The 22,088-nt window shown below is 48.3% G+C and overlaps 1 protein-coding gene across 1 annotated transcript in view; it reads right to left on the bottom strand.

The window, feature by feature from the left end:
- Nucleotides 1-22,088, bottom strand: part of Col23a1 (collagen type XXIII alpha 1 chain) — a 284,377-nt gene that overhangs the window by 15,241 nt on the left and 247,048 nt on the right. The window contains exons 6-12 of the mRNA XM_038325420.2: nucleotides 16,945-16,971; nucleotides 15,533-15,559; nucleotides 14,081-14,107; nucleotides 5,108-5,224; nucleotides 4,229-4,264; nucleotides 1,813-1,839; nucleotides 362-415 (exon numbers count right to left, since the gene is read on the bottom strand). Of these exons, the coding sequence (XP_038181348.2) occupies nucleotides 362-415; nucleotides 1,813-1,839; nucleotides 4,229-4,264; nucleotides 5,108-5,224; nucleotides 14,081-14,107; nucleotides 15,533-15,559; nucleotides 16,945-16,971 (315 nt within the window). The remainder of the gene's footprint in view (nucleotides 1-361; nucleotides 416-1,812; nucleotides 1,840-4,228; nucleotides 4,265-5,107; nucleotides 5,225-14,080; nucleotides 14,108-15,532; nucleotides 15,560-16,944; nucleotides 16,972-22,088) is intronic.

Below are 22,088 nucleotides of genomic sequence, written 5' to 3' on the forward strand. Positions count from 1 at the left end.
AGACATTCTGGAGACAGGCCGGCTAGGGCTTGGTGGCACTGACAAAGGGTTTGGGGAGCAAGGTGTGAAGATAACATCCTGTTTGCGGCCTGGCACTAGGCAGGGGGTGGAGGGACTAACGTGGGAAGCAAGAGGACTTAGGACAAGGGGAGACAGATGGCCTAAATGAGAAGCCACGCTGCTGGCTAGGTGTCCAGGGTGCTCACTGCCTGCCCTGGCTAGGTGTCCTCCCTCTGGCCTGTCCTGGGAATTGGCCTATAGCCCCATAGGGTGAAAGGGCCAGGATAGGGGCATCTCTAGGTAGATGGCAACTTTGGAGGGTGGAGGGTGGCAAACTTTGAGAAAGAGGGTGTATACTTACCTTGGGTCCTGGGGGTCCAGGGAGTCCTGGCTGGCTGGGCATTCCATCATCCCCCTGAGAAGATAACAGCTGAAGTCATCACACGTGGACACTTTGACCACACCTTTGAGCGGTCCAGCTGGCCCCTACCTGCTCTAGACTCACTGCACACCTGTCTGGTCCAGCCACTAGCAGCAGGCACTGCCCACACTTAACCCTCTATGGCAGGGTCAGGTCAGAACCATCTCAGCCCCTACAAGCAGCCTAGAACCAGCCTCAGGAGATTTTGGCAGACACAGGGGATGGACAAGTGAACGGAAGCAAATTCACTCATTTACCAAGCAGCTGGTGGGCATCCCTTAGGGATCAGAGCACACACAGTCCCTGATCCACAGACACATGAAGTGCTTAAGTGATGGAAGGAGACCGTGGGAAAGGCACATGGAGAGGGACCTGAGCACAGCCTTCTAGAACATGGGGCGGTTTTGCTGAGACTTGTGTGGGAAGAGGTAGCCAGCTTGTCACAAAGTGCAGAACATTCCAGGTCAAGTTCTCAAACTTATATGGTTGCTGGGAATTGAACTTAGGACCTTCAGAAGAGCAGACAGTGATCTTAACCTCTGAGCTATCTCTCCAGCCCAAGGGCAAGTGTTTTTACCCACGAACCATCTCCCCAACCCCCAGCACAGGGGATCTTTAAGACAATGGAATTGCTGTTAGCTATGTTACTGGAGGGCACAGGTCATTATACATTTGTCCCACAGCTGCACTAGGCACCCCCTGTGAACTGTGGACTTTGGGGACAGTATGTCAATGTAATTTCCTCAATTGTGACACATGTACCACTCTGACAGGGGATGCTGACAACAAGGGAACTATAGGAGCTACCACATGAGAGGCAGAGGCAGTAGGGCGTGGGGGTGGGCAGGGTGAGTGTGTGCGGACCATACAAGAAAGCTCTGTACCTTGCCCTCAATTTTGCTGCGAACCTAATACTACATAGATAATAAAGTTGAAAACAACAAACAAACAAACAAACAAACACAACTAAAACCAGAACCAGGCAGTGGTAGAGCGTGCCTTTAATCCTAGCACTCAGAAGCCAGAGACAGGTGGATCTCTGTGAGTTCAAGGTCAGCCTGGTCTACAGAGTGAGTTCCAGGGCTCATCACCACCACCACCAAAGTCAACCAACCAACAAACAAACCCACAAACAAACAAAACAACCCCCAAAACCAGAAACAACAAACAGCCAAGATGTCTCATGGTTCAACCCTCACAGTCTGATATGAAGTCCAGATACGAAAGGTCTGCCATGCCCCATTTAACTGTGAGTAAATTGAACCTTAACACGCAATGACCTTTCTCTCCTCTGAACTGAGTCTCCTGACCTCACCCCCTCAGTGTCACGGGGGAAGCTGGGCGAAGGTGGAGAGTGAGTCCAAGGGGAAGGAGGGGCACTGAGTACCCACCTTTGGTCCTGGAGGTCCCTTGGGGCCCTGGAAGAAAAGAAAAGAGGTGTTAGAAGGGGGGTGGAGAGTCAGGCGGTGGTGGCGCACGCCTTTAATCCCAGCACTCAGGAGGCACAGGCAGGTGGATCTCTGTGAGTTCAAGGCCAGCCTGGTCTACAAGAGCTAGTTCCAGGACAGGCTCCAAAGCCACAGAGAAACCCTGTCTCGAAAAACCAAAAAAAAAAGGGGGGGGGGTGTGGAGGCAGGAAGGTCAGGGCTCAAGTTCAAGGTTATCTTTGGCTACATAGTGAATTTGGGCCCAGTCTGGAATAAGTGCAAGAGGAGAGATGGCTCAACCAGGAAAGGTACTTGCTGCCCAAGCCTGATAATCTTAGTTTAATCCCTCTGACCCATACAGTGGGAGGAGACAAACAACTTCTCCAAGTTGTTCTCTGACCTCCACGCTGGTGTTGTAGTAAGTGTGTGTACCCAGCACACACACACACACACACACACACACACACACACACACACATACACACAGAACATAAAAATAAAAAACTCAACCCCTAAAGTAAAACAAAGGAAAATAAGCCAAGACCCCAAACTAAGCAAAGTAAAAAGAAAACCCAGGGAGCTGGAGAGACAGCTCAATGGTTAGGAGCACTAGCTCTCTTCCAGAGGTCCCAGGTTCAAATCCCAGCATCCACATGGCAGCTCACAACTGTCTGCAACTCCAGTTCCAGGGGATCTGACATTCTCACACAGACACAACAACATTTCACAGAAAACAAACTAAGAACAACAACAATGATACCCTCTCCCAAAACCCAAGACAGTGCAAGGGGATTTGAAGTTTTCTTCAGGGTATTAAAGGAACTATGCCTCCATGTGGTACACAAGTTTATATGCAGGCTAAAGATCCATATACATATGATGTGGGATTCCCCTCTATATGCTGTGAATATGTTTTATTACCATTGGTTAATAAAGAAGATGCTTTGGCCTATGGCAGGGCATAATAGAGCTGGGCAGGAAAACTAAACTGAATGCAGAGAGAAAGAAAGCACAGTCAGGGAGATGCCACGTAGCTACTGAAGGAGAAAGACACTGGAACCTTACCGGTAGGCCACAGCCTTGTGGTGATACACAGATTAATAGAAATGGGTTGATTTAAGATATAAGAGCTAGGTAGGAATATGCTTAAGCTGTTGGCCAAGCAGTGTTGTAATTTCTGTAGTTTCTGTGTCTGGGTGGCAGGGAGACTAAAGTGCAGTTTCTGACTACAAACATAAAATAAGGGGCTAGAGAGATGGTTCAGAGGTTAAGAGCATTGCCTGCTCTTCCAAAGGTCCTGAGTTCAATTCCCAGCAACCACATGGTGGCTCACAACCATCTGTAATGAGGTCTGGTACCCTCTTCTGGCCTGCAGGCATATACACAGACAGAATATTGTATACATAATAAATAAATATTAAAAAAATAAAATAAAAAACATAAAATAATAAGATGATAATAATAAATGAAATAAAAAAGAAAACCCAAACCCAAACAGCAAAACACCCCCCCCCCCCCAAAAAAAAACAAAAGAAGAAAGGAAACAAAATTCTGACACATGCCAAAACTGGATACACTTCAAGGAAACTGTGATAAATGTGGGGGGAAAGCCATCCTCAAAGTTCTTCGTGAGGCCCGGAGAGGTGGCTCAGTGGTTAAGAACACTGAGCCTTCCAGGTGCTCCTAGGTCTGCCTTGTCATTTTCCTTTTATCAAGGGTGACACCTCATCCCAGAGGAAGAGGCAGGCGTCACGAGAAGTAGAGGTGCTCAGCCAAGTTCTCGGACAGACTCCTTGTGCCTTGAGCAGTGGCTGTGTCAGGGCTCAAAAGGTAGCAGGTGATCTGTAGACTCTCGCCCAGAAAGGGAGGTTCTAGAACTCTGTCCAGGCTGGGCACAGCCCATCCATATCTCTATTGCCGGCAGAGGGATGGACACACAAGCATGTACACCTACAGAATCCTGGTGTGGTATGTGACGGGGTGGGTGAGGGTTTATAGATTCAGAGTCACCATGAGACACGCACCCCGGGTGTGTCTGTGAGGACATTTCCAGAAAGATTCAACTGAACAGGGATGGTCCACTAAAAATGGGCTACACCATCCCATGACCTGGGGTCTCGGACTGAATAACAGGAGAAGGTGGTTGAGCACCCATTCATAACTCTGCTTCCTGACTGCCTCATGCTCCCGCCACCACGCCTTCCTCACCATGATGACCTGTACCCTGAGACTATGAGCAAAAATCCATCTTTTTTACTTGACGTCTCCTTTGCCAAGTACTTTGTCACAGCCACGAGGAAAGCAGCTCTTACAGTGGGAAAGAGACTTCCATCTCTGGGATCCACATCCCCACACTCTTGCAAACACCCCAGACACTCACCATCTCGCCATCTTGTCCAGGCTCTCCTTTGGGACCCTAAGGAGGTATGTGACAATAGCAGTGAGCGATCCAAGGACATCACATTAACTGAGCCTGAATCTCAGCACATGGGCAAGGGCTCTTAGCAGAGCAACCAAATTCACCTTCTTTCAACCCCGAGAAGTGGTTGTTATTGTCCCCACCTCACAGACGAGAAGTTTGAGGCTTTGGGAGTTAGGCCCCTAACATGATAGTGGATAGATGGGCCAATTGAGATGACCTGCCCTGACAGGAGCCCCTGGTGGCAGGCTAGTAGAGATTCTGCACCAGATGGAAGGGCAGATTGGAGTCTCTGGGCTAGGATGACAGAACTGTTTTCTGTGGACTGGCCTCACATGGCCTTGGGAGAAACTGAGGCTCATTAGTATTGAGGAAGAAGGAGCAGGGAGAGGAACAGGGGTTGGTGGAGAATTGCAGATAAAGAGCTCATCTGTGGGTTTCTGGGCCAGAGGTGGGGTGGGAATTTAGGCTGAGCATGCAACTCAAGGTTAGGGTCCATGCATCTTCTAGTTAGACTTGGGCTTGGGATCAAGTTCAGGGGTTGAGGAATATGGATAATAGTCTGAGCTGGAGCATGGGACAGGATTTGAGGTTAAGATCCTGATTAGCACTGATTAGGAAGCAGGTCTGTGTCAGATTTATGGATTGGTTGGTGTGAGGTCTGATATGGGCTGTGGATGGGCTTGGGGTTAGAGTTGGGTCTTGGCTGAGTGAGTGCATTGTGTAATGGTTGGTGTTGGGCCTACTAGGAATAATGCTGGTTTGGAGTTGGTTATGGGGATCAGGGTTCAGAGTGTATGCCAATATAAGACCAAGTCTTGGGGGCCCCAGTTCTCTTACCGCTGGGCCTTGAGCTCCTCTGGGGCCATCTTTCCCAGTGTCACCAGGAGGACCCCGGGCCCCAGGTGGTCCAGGGGGCCCAGGTGGTCCTGCAGCTCCATCTTGCCCTTGGGCTCCCTGAAAGACATATGGTTTGACTTGAGACTGAGGGCGAAGGTGACCGTGAGGGGTTATAACTTCCTGAAAGGTTTCCTCAGATGGGCAAGCCCTGTGCTTTCCTTTTTGTGCCAGCCCTTGAGATGGGCACAAGGCTTAGATATTGGGCTCTGGCTGCTTCTTGGTAGCTGTAGGCGGGGACCTTGGTAGACCTTGCTGCCACCTTCTCAATATCTGAAGCCTGGATCTGTTGTCAAAATGATGTACAACGGGTAGGTGAGATAGAGTGTCTCCTGCAAGAACGTCCGGTTGATCCTCTCTTGCTGCATTTAAAGTGGCAGACATGCACGAGTGGGCATTTGTTTTATGCTCTCACACAACTGTATGTGGATACCTGCAGTAGCTTTCTTTGTAACTGCCTGACACGGAAGCTCTCAAAATATCCTCCCATAGGTGAGAGGCTGAGCCACGGGCCTTGTTATGGCAGGTCATTCAGCAGTAAACAAAAAACAGGAACAGGCAAAACCCAGTACCTGGGAGGCTGAGGCAGGAGGATTACTGTTAATTTAAGGCCAACCTGAATTACAAAATGAGTTCCAGAGCCAGGCAGTGGTGGTGGCACACACCTTTAACCCCAGCCCTCCGGAGGCAGAGGCAGGCAGACCTCTGTGATTTCAAAGTCAGCCTGGTCTACAGAGTGAGTTCTGGGACAGCCAGGGCTGTCTAAAACCCCGTCTAAAACAACAACAACAACAACAACAACAACAACAACCAAACAAAAACAACCCCCTAAAACAGCTGAGTTCCAGGTCAGCCTTGGCGACAATGTGAGATCCTGTCTCAAAAACAAAAACAGAGCCGATAGTGATCTTAGTGCGCAGGGGCAGAGCCAGGAGGACCCAAGGTCATCCTTAGCTACAGAGAGAATTTGAGGCCAGTTTGGGATACGTGAGATCCTGTCTCAAAAGATCTAAACCAGGGTCAGTGAGATGGCTGAAGCTGCAGACCACTGCTGCCAGAGTCTGCTGATCTTACTTTGACCCCTGTGACTCACACAGGGAGAAGGGAGAACCAACTCCTTCAAGTTGTTCTCTGACTTCTATGCTTGTGCTGTGTCATGTGTGTTCCCACGCACATTTACACACACACAAAACATACATGTTGCTAAAAAAAAAACCAAACCATAAACTCCAAACCAAAACAAAAATTAAAACGAAAGCCTACCCCCATCCAAAAAAAGAAAGAAAAAGAAAGAAATGCATTTTGATACATGAGAAACTCGTGTACTGTAGGGAAACTATGCTAAATGAAAAAAAAAAGTTCCCCAAAGTTACACATGGACCTAGAGAGAAGGCTCAGCTGTTAAGAGCACTTACTGCTCTTCCAGAGGACCCAGGTTCATTTCCCAGCACCCACATGGCAGCTCATATCTGCTTGTAACACCAGTTCCAGGGGATCTGACACCCTTTGGCCTCTGCAGACACTATATATATATATATATATATATCATGCAGGCATACACACATATAAATAAAAACATTAAATCTTAAAAATTATTTTAAAAAGTTACACACTGTATGATTATGATTGCACACAACCGATATTCTTTTTTCAAGACAGGGTTTCTCTGTGTAACAGCTCTGGCTGTCTTGGAACTCGTTTTGTAGACCAGGCTGACCTCAAACTCACAGAGATCCTCCTGCCTCTGTCTCCTGAGTGCTGGGTTGAAGGCGTGTGCCCAGCACCTGATATTCTTGAGCAGGAAAAGTTAAACAGATGGAAATTAGTGGTTGCAGGGGCTGAGGATGAGGGAGAAAGGTGATCCTGTGTAGGAAAGGAGAGCACGAGGGATCTTCGTGTGGGTTCCATGAGTCCATATGCGCTAACACTACATAGAAGAAAAGATACCTGTGTGTGCTCGTGTGTGTGTGCGCGCACACACACACACACACACACACACACACATGGTTTTCTGTATCCCAATAATAGGTTTCCTCCACTCAGTAAGTCAGACCAAGCTAAATTTATAAAGTAAGGAATAGGTTTATTTGAGCAAAGCATCGTCCTGGGAGGGTTCTCCAGTCCCAGAGATCAAGGCCAGAGGGGAGTTTACATAGCCTGTAGGCAATGGTGAGGACATCTCAAGCTGGGTTTGTGAGGCTTAGGTGGGGACTTGGGCTGCTGGCGGCAACAGGGGAGGAAGTTGCAACAGTCGCCAGGAATGGGAACTGGGCTTTTTGGTGCCTTTTTTTTTTTTTTGGTTGGAGATTCTCTGAGAGGGTGAGGTTTGGAGAGAGAGAGAGAGAGAGAGAGAGAGAGAGAGAGAGAGAGAGAGAGAGAGAGAGGAATGGGGCTTTCCAGATCACACAGGGGTGAGCTGGAGTTCCAATCAAACAACACACACACTCATTCATACACACATCCGTACACAGTCATTCACATACACCCATGCACACACATTTACACAGGCTCATTTATAGATGCTCATATATTCATGCACACACAGTTAAACACATATACTCACCTACACTCATGCTCACACGCTCACATTCAAGCACAGACACTCGCACACACACAAGCATGTGTAAACTGAGGAGATCTGAGTAAGGTTGGTGGGCTGAATCACCATCCTATTGACAGGTGGGGCCAGAGTGGTGCATGACTGTCATCTTAGGCAGAACTGTCTAAAAGGCACACAGGGAATTATTTACTACACGTGCAAGTCAATTCCCAGTGATGTCAAAATAAAAAGACTCCAACAGGCAATGACGGGGCACACAGACTTATGTCACACAAAATCTGACTCTCCACTCTATGTTAGTACCAGGTCAGACCTCAGGCATGCCGAACCCCGACTTCATGGCCTGTACTGCAAGAAAGAAGCCCACAGTGATGGGTTATGGTGCAGTAGTTCCTGACAACCAAGAAAGGAGAAGCCTTATGTGAACCAGCGAGCACTTCCTGTAGAGTGTAGACGGTCTAATGCAGCCTCTATGACCAGCTGGCCAGGGCTAAGCTATCTCCCATCACGCAGATGAAGTGACAGGAGCCCGGGGGCAGTAATCATTTACTTAGGGCTACTGAACTAAGAAAAACTGAGCCAGGGCAACTGGTCTTTAAAAAATTATTTAATTTTTTTTCCAGACAGGGTTTCTCTGTGTAGCCCTGGCTGTCTGGGAACTCACAGAGATCTACCTGCCTATGCCTCCTGGGTGCTGGGATTAAAGGCATGTACCGCCATGCCTGGCTTTATTTTTAGGTTTTCAAAAACAATTTTAAATTTTCATTTATTTAATATGTTTATGGGTGTTTTCTTTTTCTTGCATGTATGTGTATGTACCACGTATGCCCGGTGTCCATGGAGGTCAGGAGGGAGCATTAGAAACCCTGGAGTTAAAGTTGATTGTGAACAGCACGTCGGTGCTGGGAATCTAACCTGGGTCCTCTGCAAAAGGAGCGAGTGCTCTGAACTGATCACTAGTCATCTTTCCAGCTTCTAATCTTAGTTTTTTCTCATTGTGTGTGTGTGTTTGCACATACACGGGCACACATATGTATGCATGCACATGTGCAGTGTGCGTGTGGAGGCCTGAGGTTGATGTCAGGAATCATTCTCAATAGCTCTTTCACCTTATTCACGGAGGCAGGGTCTCTCCGTCAGAGCCAGAGCTGGGTAGATCAGGCTTGCTAGCCAGCTTGCCCTGGGGATCATGTCTGCCTTCAGAAGCTGGGATTACAGGCGGACTGCCACACCCACTGGGCCCTTTGTTTCAGTTCTGGGGATTCAGACCTCGTGCTGAAACTGCAACTGGTCTTTCTCAGATATTCTTTTCAGTCTGTGTCTCTTCCCCTTGCCAGGAAAGAGATCACCTCTCTAGCAAACTACCCTCCACACACATACCCCTCAATTTTCTCAACAAATGGATGGAAGTTCTCTATGGCCACTGCTCAGATTTCCTGCTCAGTATGGCATGGCCAGGGCCCTGATCAAAGAGTTCTAAGTTCAGACCCCAAATTAGCATTGTGATTAGGATATCCTGTCTCAGCAAAGATGAGTGGACATTCCAATTTCATTCAGTATTGAATCCAGAAGAATTCAATTCTCCCTCCTGCTGTTCATTTGCTCAGAGATTCCAGGTTGGGCGCTCCTGGTTTGGATTCGAGACAGAAAGAAAGGATTTCTTTGGCCCCTTGTACATGTTTTTATTTTTGTCTTTTGAGACAAGGTCTCACTATGTAGACCTAGCCCTGGCTGGTTCAGAGTGTGTTTTGTAGACCAGGCTAGCCTTGAACCCACAGAGATCTGCCTGCTCTGCCTCTTGCTACTTGGAGTAAGGTATATACCACCTTATTTCTTCCTGTAACCATTTCTTCTCTCTCTCCAGGATTGGATGACTGAGGTCTGGCCCTGAAAACACTGGGTGAGTAGGGATTAGGGAGCACAGCAAACCAGCAGGCCAGGCCCTCTCACTCAGCTGGTCTACCTTGAGGACATGGAGGTTGTATCCACGATGATCTCTACTTATAAAGCCTGTGTTGAGCCGTGGGAAAACCATCTAGATGGCAAACAGGTGGTATGGTCAGGAAGTAGAGAGAAGATTGCAAAAATCACAAGGCAAAGAGCCATCTACTGCAGCCCAGAGAAAGGCAGTTTGTGGCTGGGTATGCTGAATGAACCACCACCCATTTCTCCACCTCCTGTGATGGACCAGACCAGACCAGACCAGACTAGACTAGGATGGCATGCAGCAGGTGTGACGCTGGGTCCACACTGGGTGGAGCTCCTAACAGGTGTGACAGTTGTCGCTTCCCGCTTCTTAGAAAGCTGCTCTCAAAAGCCTCTCTAGGAACCCACTGCCAAATTTGGGAGGAAGCCCCAGGATGCATGGGAAACCACCTGTGGCTGCTTCCCAGCTGAGAGGGAACAGACACACCAACAACAACCATGTGAGAGGCGTAGTCACCTGGACCCCCAGAACACCCTTCTTGCAACCATAAGGGAGACCTTAGCTAACTCTGGGGACCCTGAGAGATAAGGGTGAATTCTCCTTTCAAGTCATTACATCTTTCTGTGGGGAGGAGTTAGTCCACAGATGGCTGCGTCAACATGACAGGAGGCAGGGTATCCCTGGGAAGGCAAGGAGCTTGGGAAGAAACATTCTATTTGGTGAACTCAGGACCAGAGATGGTTCCTGGTCATTGCAGACTGGACAACTATATCAGGAAGATTAACTTCCATAAATCCCACCTGAAACCAGTATTTCCCCCAGCAGCCATAGAGTAAGGGAAATATCCGTTCTTGGACTTTAGAGAAATCTCACCACCTCTGTGGTCCTGGTCCTGACCTCTGTCAATGGCCCAATAAGGGATAGCTCTGCCCATCAAAACTCAGCCTGATTCATCCCCCTTCCTGCTCCAGCTCTTGTTATCACAGCAAACACACTGCAACATGGGCCCCACTTTGTCATTTTATAAAACCTGGGCCTTGAAGTTGCAGAGCTGGGTCTTGCTTGCCTACCCTGACCACAAAGCTCCAGCTCATGTGCTCCACCCTTTCTCCCTCCATCTTTTTCTGCCATAGACAGTGTTCTCTGGGTCCAAGCAGCTCACTAATTCTTCACCCAATCCCGCCCAAAGGTGGCAGACTGTTGGTGAGTGAGTGACCTTTGTGCTCAACCTGGGGCCCCAAACCTTCTTCTATGTGACCCAGTCTTTCTCTGGGCAGCTAATGCCTACCCCTTAGTCTCTGCAATCAGGCTCTGCCCAGGACATTCCAGAAATGGTGAGGACACCTTATCTAGGGTTTCTTAAGTGCTCCTCTGCCGAGACCCACTTTTAGAGACTACCTAAGATTTGGCATGTTTGTGAACCGGAAGATGGTTCGTAAACAGCTGATGAACCTTGCTGTATGGAGAGGGTACAAGAGAACCGCTGGAAACAAGATGAGGGAAATCATTAAACAGCCCTTCACAAACATACAAAGCGAATGGGAGAAAATCAAAATAGCTACACAGGAGGCTTCAAAGGAGATGCTTGGTTATGCAAAAGGGCAACACCAGTAGAAGGTCTTACTTCAGAGATGATCAACCTGGTGGAAGAAAGAAAGAAGCTAAAGAGCAAATGAAGAGGCAGTTAATACCATAACTGTCTCTGCAGGGAGGGCAAGAGAAGAGAGAAGGATGGAGAGCTGCATATACAATGTATACGCGAAGAGGTCAAAGAGGCTAGACTCCAAAATAAAACACATCTTGTCTGTGAAGCTATCAGATGGATAACTGCCAGATATGTTCCTCAGGTTCGGGTGATTAAAGATGGGCAAGGCCATTTATTAACAGAACCAAGGGAAGTAAAGCAAAGATGGAGACAATACTGTGACACCCTATACAATGACCCTAATGCTGTCAACGTAGAACACAATGAGAAACACTTCGGCAGCCACTGGAACACCAGAGACCATGGGGAAATATTAAATATTGACAGCAGTGAGAAAGAGGAAGTTATCAAGAGCGTGAAATGCAGGAAGGTCCCAGGAGCGGACTACAACGTGGAGGAGGAGCTGGAGGTGGCTCAGGGGCCAAGGCTCTTTTCAGACTCTTCAGAGAGATTTGGGAACATGAAGAGATTCCCACGGAATGGAAGGACTCAGTCATAATTCCCACACACAAGAAGAAGGACAAGCTGGACTGCTCAGGTTACAGAGGCCATAGCAGCAAGATCTTCTCCTCCATTGTCCTGCAAAGGATCAAGGGCAGAACAGAGGAAACCCTAGCAGAGGCCCAGTGCAGATTCAGAGCTAAGAGGAGTCTAATTGATCAGATCTTCACTTTGAGGCAACTGGCAGAAAAATACGAAGAATTTGGAAGACTTATATGTCAGCTACATCAACTTCAGGAAGGCATTCGATAGCATCTGGAGGAAAGGACTTTGGGAAACAATGAGGTTCTACAGGTAGCCAGAGAAAAATCATAAGGCTACTAGAAAATGCGTATAAAGATACCTTTGCATCAGTCAAAGTCTGTGGAGGACTAAGTGGTCAGTTTAAGACAATTGTAGGAGAGCTGCAGGGATGGCTCCTCTCACCACTGCTCTGTAATATATTCCTGGAGTTAATAAGAGCAGCAGCCCTGGAGGATGAGGAGATAGGTGTGCAGATAGGTGGTGTGCAAATCAATAACTTGCGTTTTGCCAACGATACAGCACTGCTTGCTGAAAGTCCAAATGAGCTGCAGGCCATGGTAAATAGCGTGGTGGAAGTCAGTGAAAACCTTCTATGAAAGCAAACATCGAGAAGACTGAGACGCAACTCACGGGAAGGGCCCACAAGGATTTTAACATTGTAATAAAGAATCAGAACCTCAAGCAAACAGTCAACTTTGTTTGGGAGGAAACCTTAGTTCAAAGGAGGGAACTATTTCAGACGTCAAGAGGTGGATAGGTGGGGGCTGGAGAGTTGGCTCAGAGGTTAAGAGCATTGCCTGCTCTTCCAAAGGTCCTGAGTTCAATTCCCGGCAACCACATGGTGGCTCACAACCATCTGTAATGGGGTCTGGTGCCCTCTTCTGGCCTGCAGACATACACACAGAATATTGTATACATAATAAATAGATAAATATTAAAAAAAAAAGAGGTGGATAGGTATAGCGAGGGCTGCATTCCAGGCACCAGGAAAGGTTTGGTCAGTGAGAGGCATAATGACAGCAACAAAATTACAAGCATATGAGACGCTTGTCCTGAGCTGCCTTCTTTACAACTCCGAAACCTGGACAATGAAAGGCACCTCAGAACAGCAGCTGAGTGTGTTTGAGATGACGTGTCTCAGGAGGATTCTAGGTGTCACACAAAGAGACAGGCTGCGCAATGATGACATTAAGAAACATCTCCATCTACAGAAGGAAGTAAACTACAGGATATGGCAAAGCACTTGAGATACTTCAGCCATGTTATGAGAATGAATGACGGCAGATACCTGAAGACAGCACTGCTTGGAGGAGTGCATGGGATAAGGTGAAGAGGAAGACCCCAAACATGCTGGACAGACAGCATAAAGGATGACCGTGGAACCTTGGGTATGACTATAACACAAGCACCTAGGACTGCCCAGGATAGGAACAACTGGAGAACTGCCACAAATGGGCTGCCCATGCATGCTCAGGCATTGCTGGGGCATAAATGATGATGATGATGAAGATTCAGCACAAAGCACTTCTTTTTTTTGGTTTTTCAAGACAGGGTTTCTCTGTAGCACAAAGCACTTCTTTCTAGGTTTCTGGACCCCGGGGGACACAGGTGGGCTGGAGGGGACACCTGTCTTCTGTCCTTATGCTGAGTGCTGCTGTCAACTACTGACATTTATGGTTATAGTGAATCTTCACAGAACTCGCTTTGGGAGGGTTGGTGGTGGCAGCTGTCATCCCTCACAGCTGAAGGATCTGAAGCTCTGGGAAAAGTGACTTGTCAAGGTCATGGATCTGGTTGTCAAGCTCATGGGTCTGAGGGAAAAAGACTGAGCTCTGGGATCAGAACTGCTGACCTCAGGACCTTCACTTTTTCCTGAGTGCCAGCTGTCTCATGAGATTATCAGCATCTGGTTGCGACCAGGGCTATCCCCACTGTTTGGTCACCATGGTGACAAGCATGACAACCAGGACATAGGCCAAATACTGTCATCTGTGTGGGAGGGAGCAGCCTCAATTAGGTGAGGGTACCTGGGGGCTTCCACGGTGGGACAAACGTGGAGAGGAAGGGCTGTCCTACTCGCCTTTTTCTGGAATAAGCTGTGGTAAGCTGGGACCCCCAAGAAACGCTACAAATGCCGTATTATAATAATGTTAAACAAACCATGTGTAGTGGATGAGGGAGGTGGTGCTCCATTCTTACCCGCGGGCCGAAGTCTCCTGGTGCACCCTGGGAACCAAACACAGGGAAATGAATGGCCACTGATTATGTCATTTCTCCTCATTTCCTCTTGAACCTTCTCTCTGTGCTTGGCATAAATTCTAATGAAACAATAGGCAGTCCTTATTTTAAACCTTCATCTCCAATGAGGTTAAGCAGTATGCCCAAGGTCACACAGCCAGCAAACTGAAGTCAGGGAGGGCTGCATGTATGGCTGCACCCCAGACATTCAAGTTCCCACATACAGTGTGGCCTGTGGGACAGCTGCTTGCACTGTATCCTCTTGCAATTCCTGAGCCCTGGACTACTGAGAGATAATAAAGCCGTGAGCTTTGACACGATGGGTTATGCAGCAATAGATGCACAGGAGCCTGTTTCTCTTTGATCTCAAAGCCCTGGGGTTGTTCCTACAGCATTGGTGGCATCAGTCAGAATCAACCAGGAAGACAGTCACGGTACCTACCAGTTGCAGCCAGCATCTCATCCACCCACCAACAATGACCATTCAGACCATGACCTCATGAGACCTCCCCATAGCTCTGTGAGGCTGCCTTTATACAGATGGACAAACTGAGGCCCTCGCAGCTGGGCAAAACTACACAGTGGTGGATCTGGATTGCTGAGAGGAGATTCCGAGCCACCAGCTCCTGTGTCTTTCCATGACGTTTTCAGCTCTGTTGGCAACTAGGGGCACTGACTGGTTTGTCCCTGAGTGGCCACATCACCCAGGCATAGCTGCATGTGGCCTCTGAACTCTGTTCTGGTCCCTCTTTCTTCAGATTCCACCATCATGTCCACAGAAATCTCTTCCGCTCCCTTCCAAGGAACTTGGTGGGTCCCATGTTTCATGCCAAGAACCAAAGGGGCCATTGCCCAGAGCTGTCAGATTTCATGTCTAGAGGCATACAGTCCCTTCAAGGGTAGTAGCCCTTTGGAGTCTAGGCTCCATCTATTTATCAGTGAATGGGCCATCTGTTTATATATCCATCTGTCTATTTATTCATCTGCATACTAATTTATCTTCCCACCCATCTACCCACCCACCCATCCATTTACTTCATGAGGGGCTGCCAAGATAACCCTCTCCCATTTGTGTCTCTCAAGGCGTGTCTTCCCCACAGAGGACTTCATCCACTATCATCACTTACGCTCCAAGCCCTCTGGGCACCCTGCTCACTGCAGAAACTGCCTTTGTTTGGTTTGCTGGGACACCACATATCAGATCCAACCCTCCCAGCATGTGGTATTTGAGTATGTCACCCTTTTTAGAGACAGGCATTGGCATTGCTTGCTCCACTCTACAGAGGGGGCATTGGAGGCTCGGGGGTGAGGGGCTGACGTGCTCAGTTTACCACTCTGGAACTGAGGTTTGGAGTTGGCTGCTGGCATCCTTCATTAGTGCACAGTATCCAGACAGCATCCAGCTGCACTCACCTTTTCCCCCTTGGGGCCCGGAAGTCCCTGGGCAAGGAAGACAGAGAAAGAACAGACATGAGTGAGGTGAGTCAGGCTGGCTCCACTTCTGGCTGACCCATGGCTGTGAGGGCAGGGGGACACGTGGGGCTAGCAGAGGTGTGGGCATCTCAGTGGAACACTACACAGGCTGGTCAAATTGTCCTCGCTGTCTCCTGGAGTCACCACATCTGCCCTCAGCGTGATGGAGGTGAGGGTTTGGGGGTCAGCAGTGAGGGTGCATATGCTAGTTTTTTCTGCCTAGAGGGCTCACATAGTCCATGCTTTGTCTCTGCTGGCGAGGAGGCCATGGTCCAGAGTTGCCTTCTAGTCTCTAGAATACTTGCCTTTAAGAGCAGTGGCCCCTTGAATTTTAGGCTCCACCCATCTGTCCTTCAAGAGGTCACCCACCCACCCACACATTTATCCAGACAGTCACTCTTTTCCTACCTCCCATTTATCCGTCTATGGACCCATCTACCTGTTTGCCCACTAATTCATGTATCCATTCATGCACGAATGCATGCATTCATCCATCCATCTACCCATTTATCTATTCCACTCATCTATTAACCTTCTCATCCACTCATTTATCCATGCATTCACTCATTTGCTATCCATCCATCCATCCATCCACCCACCCACCTACCTACCTACCTATCCATCTACTCAGTCCCCATCCACGCACCCATTTATCCATGCATTCACTCATTTGCTATCCATCCATCCATCCATCCATCCACCCACCCACCTACCTACCTACCTATCCATCTACTCAGTCCCCATCCACACACCCATTTATCCACTTATCTACCCATCTATCCTTCCTTTCAACCATCCACTCATCTGTCTACCCACCCACTAATCCATCCATCCACCACCCACCTACCAGCACACCTATCTGCCTACCCGTTCACCTCCACCCTGTTATTTATTTAACTGTGCTTATATTTCCCTGTGCACCTTGTTCATCTGCTGAGGATGCCTGTGGACCGTGGACTCCCGGAACAGGTTATTGAGAACTTAATAGCCTGATGGCCATCATGGAATTCTTGAGAATGTGTTAGACAATTTGTGTCTAGGGTCTGTTGGGATGGACTTGTAGACTTTGAGCACTGACAAAATGCTGGGGACTATGCTACCCATGGTTCCCTAGAACTCCCTAACATCCCCTAGGAGAGGTTCTTAGAGGCAAGAAGGGGAAATAGCATCTCTACGGTTACTTAGTCAGCAGATGGTGGAGGTGGATTTGAAAACACATGACAGGTGGCTTTTTCTTGCTATACTATAGCTGCTGAACTAACTTCTCAGTTTCCTGAAGTGTCCCATGGTCACTTTACCCCCACAGTGGCAGCCCTACCCCAGGACCATCTGGTACTGTTGTGGTGACTTACTGGCTTGCCGTCCAGACCCAGAGGTCCCTGTAACATGAGAGAGAGAGAGAGAGAAAGTGTCACATACAGGAACATCCCTTCCATGTCTTAGGACCCCAGTGCTTATATAGTGACAAGAAAGCAAAGCCTGTCCTGAACCCCGAGGGCACATCCCATGTGGCCAAGGAAGGGCATTTGTGCATGGTCAGCCATTCAGAATCCCCTTCTCTGATAACAGAACCCCAATTCTTCTCTAAAGCCCTCCCCGTCATTAGGTGGGACTGTTGAGGGTGGGCAATGACCATTGCAGGCCTGGGATGCAGGATGAGCCATGAGCATCATGCTTGGGACTTCAAATGGTGCTCTCAAGGGGAAAGGGGGCTCTTTTCTCCCAATGGAATTGAACCAGGGTTCCTTACCCATCCCCCTCCCATGGAGAGAGAGAGAGAGAGAGAGAGAGAGAGAGAGAGAGAGAGAGAGAGAGAGAGAAAAAAGAAACAGAGCTGAGTCTAAGAGAAAGACGGCGCTGAGGGCTCGCAGCTGTAGTGCTGCGGTGTTCCTGCACACTTGGGTTTCCCTTAAGCCAATGCTACTTGAGTAGCTGTCACTTAGATTCTGCTGTGGCATGTGACAATAGCAATAAGGGCTGAGATTTCTAGACAATATTGGGGCCAGAGCTGACAGTAGGGTACCTTAGGACCACTGGGCCTCTGTTGTGTCTGCAGAGGGCCCCTGACCCTAAGGGAGACCCTTTGCCTGTCTATCCACCTGTTTACTGAACAGATCTCACCCTAGAAGGATATAGCATGTGGAGATTCTGAAGACTAAGGTTGTTCCATCACTGCAAGTCCCTGTCTTTGTCACTATGGTCCCCTCATCCCCACATGTATGTCACTTTTTTTTAAAAGAAACATTTCAGTTTAAATGTACTTCACCTTAGCCGGGCGGTGGTGGCGCACGCCTTTAATCCCAGCACTCAGGAGGCAGAGGCAGGCGGATCTCTGTGAGTTCGAGGCCAGCCTGGTCTACAAGAGCTAGTTCCAGGACAGGCTCTAAAAAAGCTTCAGAGAAACCCTGTCTCGAAAAACCAAAAAAAAAAAAAAATGTACTTCACCTTTGACCCCAGGAACATTACCTCTGAGTCTTTGCACACACCGTCCCCCTGCCTGGTTCACCCTTTTCTCTGCACATCTTTTCTTTACTTTTTTCTTTTGTTAGGATTTATTTATTTTATGTATATGCTATTCAACCTGCATGTATACCTGTATGCCAGAAGAGGGCATCATATCTCATTATAGATGGCTGTGAGCCACCATGTGATTGCTGGGCATTGAACTCAGGACCTCTAGAAGAGCTGCCAATGCTCTTAATGGCTGAGCCATCTCTCCAGCCTGTTTGCTTGTTTTTGTTTTTTGAGACAGGGTTTCTCTGTATAGCCCTGGCTGTCCTGGAACTTGCTCTGTAGACCAGGCTGGCCTCTGCCTCCTGAGTGCTGGGATTAAAGGTGTGTACCACTACTCTCTCTAGCTTGGTTACCTTCTCTCCCATGAAATATTCCAGGTTTCTCTACATCCTAGAGTGGGTCATCTTGTTCCTGGCAATATAGCCTGATGGTTTCAAGTGACACACGGTTAATGTGTGTTTTGCGTGTCTACCACAGCCAAGAAGAAAGTTTCCACCCTGACTCTTGAGCTCATGAGCGAGGCCTGATGTGGAACATGTGGCCAGGGAATGCTTGGGTCAAACATTGCTCATCAGAAAACCTGAGCTCCGGGCTTGACTGTAGCTCAGTTGGTAAAGTGTTTGCCTAGCATGCACAAACCTCTGGGTTCAATTCCCAGCACCACGTAAACACCAGGCACACCTGAAATCCCAGTCTTCAGAAAGTGGAGGCAGGAGGATCTGTAAGTCTAAGGTCATCTTCAGCTTCATAATGAGTTCAAAGGTCAGCCCGAGCTACACAGGACCCTGTCTCAAAATCTGAAATTTCATGTAGCAACACAAAGCCCAACCAGCGGACTCTTTCATATGGTGAAACTTTGCTTCATGCACACAATTATTTAACATACTTCATTAACAGCAGGCTCTGGACATAAAGTAGATTTGACATGTCATGTCAGGAGTTTTTGTTTGGACTGGGGTCCCATCCCTGTAGTAGCTCATCATACATATGCAAATACAGGTTGATTATCCTTCATCCAAAAGGCTTGGGACACATGCATTTTGGATTTTTCCTTTTTGCATTTTGGAATGTTCGCATTTACATAATGAGATATCTTGGAGATAGTCCCAAGTGCAAACATGCAATGCATTTATATTTCGTTTACATATTATTTACATATCTTGAATGTAATTTTGCATGCTATTAATAATTCTGTCTCCTAAGAACAGTGTCACGCTGTAGAATTTTCCAGATGGGGTGTTATGCTGACACTCAAGAAGTTTCTGACTTTGGAGCACTTCAGATTTGCAGGTGAGGGATGTCAACTTGTCACATGAGGGAGGAAGGAGAAAAGGGACAGATAATGGATGAGCCCTGGCAGTTCATAGTCAAGAAGGAGCCGTGTTCAGCTTTGGGCTGGGGGTAGCAGAAATGTTTAGGGAGAGCTACTTGGGGAAAACGTACTTGGGGATTCGGATCTAGTTTGGATGTGGTGAACATGAGGGGAGGGAGGCAGTGTGGGCAGAGAAGGGCCCAACTAAAGCAGGTAGGCAGAGGAAAGGACATCCCGCTTTGTAGTCAGATAGACCTGCCTGACTTGATGACCTGCTTGTGATGTCCCTTGTATCCTGCAGAGGATGGGCGTGGGAAGGGGAGGGCTGAATTGATCAGGGCTGTGGAACTCCCTAGGGGGAACTATTCATTTCTCCTCTACCTTCCTCAGACTGCTGCTCTATCCCGTTGACTTGCCCATGGAGAGATTTTGCGGTCCAGGAAGTTTGAGAAACACTTATTTTACTCTGTAGAGAAGGCTTATTTTCCATAAGCCTTGTTCAGATCTAGTTGGTAGGTTTCTGAGTTGCAGTTTTCCCAGTCTCATGGGTACCCTGTCCCCCATCTCAGGGCCTGGCTATGAGGCTATATGGGTTGTTTGCAAAGTAGGCATTTCCATGGTCTGGAAAAGGGCCTAAGCTTGGCACTGGATGAGAGAGAGAGAGAGAGAGAGAGAGAGAGAGAGAGAGAGAGAGAGAGAGAGAGAGAGAGAGAGAGAGAGAGAGAGAGAGGCCTTAGGGAAGGGCTTCAGATGGTCTGGCTAATTCTAGAACAGATCTGGCTGTTGTGTGGTCAGGCTAGTTAAGGTAGGACAAAGTCCAGGCAGACTGGAAGGACAGACTGGCTGGATGCTCTTGGCAGTAGGATTAGGGGTGGGTGTCTTTCCCATCAAAGCGACCCACCCCTGTCTCAGACAATGAGGAACCAATAGCTACTCCCGCCCTTCTTGAATTTCCTGCTAGAAATACCAAGGCTTAAAGTATCCCGAGTCTTGCTCGGCCTGGGTTCAAATTCCTCCTCTGATCCACACTATCCTGCCTGTGGGAACCCCTCTCCTTCCTGATCAAAGTCGTAGGATCCACCAGAGGCTTTCATCACCTTCTGCCCTCCGTGAAACCCCACAGCTGTTTACAAGTCTCAGTTCTGCTTGAAGTCACTTTTCCTTGAGGAGATCAGCTGGCTCCCGGATGTTTCTGGATGTTCGAGAAGCAAATAAAACCACAGGCTGCACATGAATCGAGAGCAAAGCCCTAGGCAGGCTCAATCTCCTGCCTCATTCAGTGACCGGGATGGCCCAGGCCTTGAGTTTGTATAAGGTGGGAGTCATGCCATTCTCTTAAGTGACAAGTTCAAGTTAGGTCCCAGGTCAGCAACTCAAGACAGGGAATAGCTTGAGGTTAGCTGACTCAGAATTGGTGTTTGAATTGGCCCTGGCAGCGGCAGTGCTGGGAGTGAACATGTGGCTTTCTGAGTGGGTAGGCTTGATTACCTACTAACACTGCAGCCCCGGTGGCCTGGAACTCAGTATATAGACCAGGTTGGCCTCTCAAACTCACAGAGATCCACTCGTCTCTGCTTCCAAAATGCTAGGCTTAAAGATGTGAGCCATAACTCCCAGCACCTTTTAAAAACATCATTTGGGGCTGAAATGATGGCTCAGTGGTTGAGAGCACATGCTGATATTGTTGCAGGGGGCCTGGGTTTGGTTCTCAGAACCTACATAATGGTTCACAGCCCTTGGTAACCCCAGTTCCAGAGATCTGATGCCCTCTGGTCTCCATGGGCACCAAGCAGGCACACGGTCCACATGCATATATACAGGCAAAGCACACAAATAAATGGACAAATAAATAAGTAAATAATCTTAGGTCCATCTATAAAATGACTTATTTTATTTGTAATTATGTGTATGTGTGCCAACAGAGGCTAGAAGAGGACGTTGGATCCTTTTTATTTTTATTTTATATGCATTGGTGTTTTGCCTGTATGCATGTCTGTGTGAGGGTGTCGGATGCCCTGTAACTGGAGTTACAGACAGTTGTGAGCTGCCATGTGGGAGCTGGGAGTTGAACCTGGGTCCCCTGGAAGAACAGTCAGGGCTCTAAATCACTGAGCCATCACTCCAGCCCCCAGGAGAGGGTTATTGACAAAGTAAGTCTGGGTTGTTGGGCACGGAGGCTCCATCCCTGGGGGCTCAAGAGGACCAGCCACTGAAAGCTGTGGGTGCCACTCACTTCACATTGGGGACGGCAAGGGGCTGATGTTGTCTGCTGCCTCCGCCAGTGCGAGGGTGGGGACGGAGGTTATCTGGGAGGAGTTGGTCCTTCTTAGTTTTTAAAAGTGCATTTATTTATTTGTGTGAGCGTGTGTGCGTGCATGCGGGGGTCAGAGGCCAATTTCTGGGCATCAGCTGTCTTCCTTCCACTTTGTGAGTTTTGTGGCCTTGACAGCAAGTGCCTCTACCCACGGAACCATCTCTCTGGCCCTGTTCTGTTTTTATGTTTTGGACAGAGCCTCCTATAGCTGGCCTTGAACTCTTGATGCTCCTGCTCCCATCTCCCACTGCTAGGATTACGGTTAATCATCATGTCGGGATTGAGTTGGGTCCTTCTTACTGTGGCGCACCATCCCTGTGATTGGCAGGAAGGAACCAGACCAACAAACTGGCCAT

The sequence above is a fragment of the Arvicola amphibius genome, chromosome 4 (assembly GCF_903992535.2).
Source record: "Arvicola amphibius chromosome 4, mArvAmp1.2, whole genome shotgun sequence".
Classification (NCBI taxonomy): Eukaryota; Metazoa; Chordata; class Mammalia; order Rodentia; family Cricetidae; genus Arvicola; species Arvicola amphibius.